The 6224-nt window shown below is 40.1% G+C and overlaps 1 protein-coding gene across 1 annotated transcript in view; it reads right to left on the reverse strand.

The window, feature by feature from the left end:
• The window catches only part of LONRF3 (LON peptidase N-terminal domain and ring finger 3), a gene marked incomplete at its 5' end in the record, with an annotated part of 13498 nt that extends 7892 nt beyond the window's left edge, over positions 1–5606 (reverse strand). The window contains 5 exons of the mRNA XM_010018530.1: positions 38–128; positions 809–1052; positions 2460–2615; positions 4792–4914; positions 5488–5606. Coding sequence (XP_010016832.1) covers positions 38–128; positions 809–1052; positions 2460–2615; positions 4792–4914; positions 5488–5606 — 733 coding nt within the window. The remainder of the gene's footprint in view (positions 1–37; positions 129–808; positions 1053–2459; positions 2616–4791; positions 4915–5487) is intronic.
• Between the last annotated feature and the right edge of the window lie 618 nt (positions 5607–6224).

Here is a 6224-nt window from a genome sequence, read left to right on the forward strand (position 1 = left end):
TAAAAGCTAAAGACATCTATAAGAAAACAACAGATACCTCATACACAGGGAGCAGTCCAAATCTGATGGATCCACAAATTCAAATGGAGTATGTTGTCCAGTACTATTTCCCTTAGTATCAACTGTATCTATCAATAACAAAAAACATATTATACTGTAACTGAACAGAACTATGGTAACACAGTAGTATTCCATCTATCTACAAGCAGCATCCAATATTTAAATGTGTATTGTATATACTTGCAAGTTACTGAACCATTAAGCATCATAACAATAATTTCTATGCAAAGCATCAAATTCAGCCTTGGCACAAATCAGCATACCTCCCCTTTATTTTGGTGACATTATACCCACTTACAGAGGGCTGAATTTAGCCTTGCATTAACAATTGAAGTCAAAACATTTTTTTATTGGTGTTGGAAGTGAGACAAATTCTTCTGTCATACCATTGTAAATATATTCTACAGCATGAAAACAAGGCCAGATATCATGAACAAACAATTTGTGCTTTTAAGCAAACTTTTTTCAGTGATCCAGAAAGTGCTAAAAGACCATGTGTGACACTGATATTCCTTAAAAGATTCCTATCTCTGCTGATAAACAAGCACTTGACCCACACTTCTTACCCCCTTTTAGACTACTTTTTGGTTTTATTGCACACAAAGTTTCCCCATGATGCCCTGGTAAGACTAAAAAGAAAATGTACAAGCCGAAGTGTAATTTAGACCCTCTTCCTCTAATTTGTATAAAAGCAAAATTTCTACTGATTGCATGCCATAAAACTTACCCTGTAAATAATCAAACATACCTTTCTTCATCACTTTGCAGGGAAGCTCAGCATTTCGCATCTCCTCTGAGCAGCACTTCCTTTTCAGGAGGCTGCACTTGTCAGAAATGAGAAAGGTAGATTCTGGAATGGAGGTGAGTTTGTTCTCCTCCTCTGAGCAGTCCTTTCTGCTCTCCGTAATTTGTATAGATTTCCTCAAACTACCAGAAGTAGTTACGTTTGGTTCCTCTTGAATGGAAAAACCCTTTTTCTGTTCCACATTTACCTGTGTGAAGAGAGGTCTGACATTAGACTAATCTTGCTACAACTTGGTAAGGAAAAGACCCCAAACCTATTACAAGTCTTTAACATTACAGATCACCAGGAAGGACTTTGTAGGTCAAGAAGCAACAGTTTGAGAATTGTTGTCAGGGCCTGCTTTTAATGGATGGGAAAAAAAAAGCAAACTATTTGCTCTCCCCACCCATCCCAGCCCCACCATGGCACTGAGTATTTTCAGCCCTTATGTTTGGCTTTCTAGCTTGGTCTGAAAACTTGATTCAGGCAGAAACGTGGCCAGATCTTGGGCTAAATATATTGTTATCACTTAACCTATGGGAAAATGCATGTTGCTTATATCATAATGATGGCATCAACTATCAAAACAACCAAAACAATGCTAGTTTATTTTAAGGAAGCAGTATAAACACACAAAATTTGTAACAGAAAAAATGCACAGAGCTTCCTTTAGCAAGACAGATTTATTTTGCAAAGGCTAAAATCATCAGACTTCATCCTTTTATGGCTACAAAACAACCTGGAGCAGCCATTATACAGGACATCCCCTATCAGCTTGTCACATCAACTCCCCAGATGAACCTGGAAGTAGATACTGTGGATAGTGATCAGGAGCTGTGGCAATGTGTAACATGCAGAAAGATGAGTGACCTGTCCCTCAAATGACTTCATTAAAGGGTCATACAAAAGGATTTCTTTTCAGAATATCCTAATAGACTTTCCAGAAATCAAAGTCACTGAGTGTTCTTATCAGTCTCAACAAGGCTGCTCAAAACCTACCATTTTTGTTTGTGAGGACTAGTGAAGTTTTCTCCCACAAACACAGTATATGCAAAACCTATCCTCAAAGTTCAGGAGTCAGTGAAGCAGAAGTGATCCTTACAAACCCATGGATGTCAACCTCTACAGCCATGTACAAAACTATGGCTGTGAAACTAAACTTACAGAGCAACTAATATAGTTTATTTGGCTCTAGAATAACTTCTAAGTAGTGTATAGAATCTGAATGCAGGATGGTTTTGTCACTGATATCATCAGTTACAGTTCAAGCTGAAACCCCAGATTTTAGCATTTCACAGCTTTGGAGGGTATGTCAATCCAATCTTCAGAGGCCCTTTCCCACTACTTGGAAGAGCTAAAGACAATTACAGGACTAGAACCCACTCAATTCTGGCATAACATTTATCAGTACAACACTAGAGGACTTCTACTGAAGAAAAAGGAGTCTGATAAAGAGACTTCAGTAAATCAACACTTTTTTGTATCTTCTGAAACTCAGTAAAAATCTGAGAAAATGTATCCTCCTGTCTCCCATAGGTGAAAAGGAGAGAAGGCTTCCCAATGTGAACATAAAACACACACGAATTAAGAACCACACATCAGACTTGGTCTTTACCTTGAGCAACCTCTGTAGGTTATGGCTGGTGCCTCCAGATCCCACTGAATTTAGGAGATTCCCCTTTAATCTAGAGTGATGTGACAACAGCTGCAGGATATCGGGTAAGTGTTCCTGAGCATTTCCCGGGATGAGTGAAAACAAACTAAGTAGAAGCTGTGATATAAAACAGAACACTTCACTGCTTAGTTCCTTCCTTGCAACCTCAAATGAAAAAGCAAGTAAGGGAAGAGCTGAAAGAAGCATCCTTGATTTTGTTACAACCATTTAAAGAGCCCTTTAGATGAGGATAAGAACAAAAAGTGCAAGAGCTAATGCAATATAGGCTGAACAGAGCGCAAAAGACATTTTCAGAATTAAGTAAGCCCATAAAGTTATTAACTATTCTCTGTGATGTGACACACACGCCTTTGTCCTCTTTGTCCTGCAGGTCAGAGCTCACCAGAAATTAATAACATCCATCTTAAACATGTTTTTTGCTGCACCTCAGAAGCTTTCACTGGAGTTCATTAGTACAGAGAGCACTCATGTCACAGGCTTAATCCAAGTTCAGTGAAGTAAACATCTCCGATATTGTAAACTGCAGCTATTTTTAATTCACTTATGTGAGAATACAAGAAAACGTAGGCAGTGGAAAACGCTACTTCTTCATTTGCTATCAGAAAACAAGCGAGTTTGTTTTGAGTAGCAGCTTGTAGCCAGTTGTATGGCATAGCTTATCAGACGATTATTTAAAGAAAGAAGCAGTGCTGAATGGAAGATTCACACTCCCCAAACTAATTTCAACATACTGAGGTGATCCTGCTGATTCCTGAGGAAGCCATGTGACAGCAAAGATCTCTTTTTAAACTCAAAAAGGATTCCACAGGATCACACTGTATCAAAACTAACATGGACAGTTAATACCAGCAGAACATCACAGCTGCACACCAAGAATTTGGTAAAATGTAGTATGTCATTGTTATGCAAATGGCCTTGGAAGTGACCCAGTACAATCATGGATGAACTCTGTGTCTGATGAGTGCACAAGCAATTCTTTCAGTCATAAAAAGCCTAGTTTTTCCTCAGAACCCCACTGCTCAGAAGTGAGGTGTCTTAGATAAGGCTATTTGGAGTCAGAAATTAGAAACACATTCATTTGTTCCTGCTCTTTTTGCTCTAGTGCACAGGAACTCTCTCAGCATGACTGGGAGAACAAACCATGGCACAATGACAGTGAAAGACTGCATGGAACCCACCAGGAAAAAAACCAACAACCAAACAAAACCCCCAAATATCAGTGACAAAGACCTCACAGGAGATGGAAATCTCAACCATATGCAAAAATGAGATAAAAATTTGATTGTACTACAGCCATCCAGGCTATGCTCTGTTTCCTTCATGAACAGTGCTTTACTCTAAGAATTCTGCTGTGCTTTTAGGAAGCTTTATGTATTGCAGCACACAGAACCCTCAAAGTTTCTATCCCACCAGTGATGGAGAAAAGCCTGAATGCACTGACATAGAAGAAAATTCAGTACAAGGAAAATAGAACTATTACATTTTTATTACCATAAACTATCCCTGTGATGTGAGGCTTTTAGCTACGACAACAACAAAAAAAACCCCGGCCAAATGTGAAAACACTGATTCACAGGAAAGCGGAGATTTGAGGGGCATGCAAAACCAAGCAGTCTGCACAAAAGCTGTTGGAGAATCCACACACCGCATTTTAGGGTGCTACTGTAAAAAAGCCTCACTGCAGACCCGTTTTGTTGCTTATTTAGCATTAATTATTAGCAATCTTTAAAAACTATCTTAAAACAGCTCTTTTGTTGACTTGCTTCCTTTCATGCCTCCTTCACACGCTGATCCTGGGTGCAGTACAACTGGCAGTAGGAAGAGAGCTGCTGCTCCCAAGTGGAGTTTGAAGGGCGCTGCGTTTTGCATTCTGCCAGTCAATGGCCTGATACAACATTCCACAGCAACCCCTCCCCAGCTGCACTGTCACTGGTGAGACATGGCCACACTAGGAAACAGATTAAAAATTCGACTCTAGAGAACCACAACAGTCTGTGGGTGGCAGTTATTAACAAAATCGGTTTTACTTCAAACTTGGCAATGGTAACACCATGAGTAACTGTTTCCACACAGCGCCTGCTGAGTCTATTTCCTTGCTACCTCCCTATCTTCAAGCAATACACAACTCAAATCTGAACAGACTGGACACATGTCTCCATACAGCTCTTTGTAGTAATGAGAGAGAGGGGAAAAGAGAAGAAAAAAATTTATCCTTCTTCATGAAAGATCACTGAAAACAGTAACACAGCTCCAGATGATTTAGGGAACTCACCTTCTGTGCCTCGGACTTGGCAGTCTTGTTCCCAGTATCTAGAGCAAGGCAGAATAGAAACTCTCTTAAAGCTTCTTCTGTTTTCCCCAGATTAGCTAACGCTTGTGCTTTCCTTAGGTGACCCTGGAATGAAACACATCCATAGTTGCACATTTTGTTCTTTTGTTATGAGAATGTGCAATAAAACCAAGGGAAAGTTACAAAAGATCTTTCCAGAGAAGAGAAAGTTCGGCAGGGGAATCACTATAAACATCTCTCATACCTAGACACCACCAGTGCCTGGGGTTTTAACTCTTACAGGCAGAACTGGGATATTCTCTAACTCTTAAGCATGCTTCCCAGAGCACTTGAGCCAAACTGATCTTGGAGAAATCTACTTCCCCTACATTAATCTCCTAAATTAATCATTACATCCTTACACAATGATGTAAGCACAGGATGGACTTTTTGGAGAGGGTTCATGAACTTGAGATTCATGCAGGTCAAAGACAATAGTCTCAACTCATCCTCCAGGATTATCACTCTGTTCCTGCACCCCAGAAGTTCAAGACTATCACAGCTGAATGCTTGCAAGTCACAGGAAGCCAAAAAGTGACAGGATGTAAAGCCACACTCAATTCCAGCTGTCTGACCATTCTAACAGGTTTCTATCAGGGTCAAATCAAGGTTTAAAGTACAGCTGGAGACAGGACTTACTTTTAACCAGTATGGCTGGAGTCTGCATGCTGTTTCTGCATCATGCAGCGCATCTTCACAAGCTTTCAAAGTCGAGTTAATCTGGGATCTGTTGCTGTAGAGCAAGTGGTCATTTGGAGCTGTGAGAAACAGGAAAATGGGTTGATGGAAGTAAATTAAAATCCGTTACATAAGCTTTATTCCTTTTTTGGTGCTTCCAAGTTCTAAAAATCTAAAAAATACACTTTTTTTTTTTTAATAACTACGTACTAAATGAAAACTGGAAACCTCTTCGGGTAACTCCAGACAAGACGTCAGCTATGCCTTATATAACTGCAGGGAACATTGCATAAATAAACCACGAGACGCTCACACAATATATTACCAGCTCTGACTGAGGATCAGATGGCTGATAGAAACACACAGGAGACATTCCAAGAGGAACACTGTCCTGCTGTAGGGAGGAGTTTCAGAATTTTTAGCACCGAAGTTTTCAAGTAATACGTGAGGATTTTTTCATGCCGAAGCTCAACACAGGAAAACAAGTGATAACTGCAGGAATGGGATAACGCTGTGACAGCGTGGGTGAAGCGATCTGCTGGTTACACACACAGTGTGTTCCGGATTAAGGCTGTACGCTCGCTCAGAACACTCATTTAAATCGAGCTCTTACCGGTAATACCTCCCCTTTAATTTCCACTTACTATGCGCGCAGGGTTATAGCTGTCTTTCCTCAAACTAGATGAAAACGATCGCAG

The sequence above is a fragment of the Nestor notabilis genome, unplaced genomic scaffold (genome assembly GCF_000696875.1).
Source record: "Nestor notabilis isolate BGI_N333 unplaced genomic scaffold, ASM69687v1 scaffold5687, whole genome shotgun sequence".
Lineage (NCBI taxonomy): Eukaryota > Metazoa > Chordata > Aves > Psittaciformes > Psittacidae > Nestor > Nestor notabilis.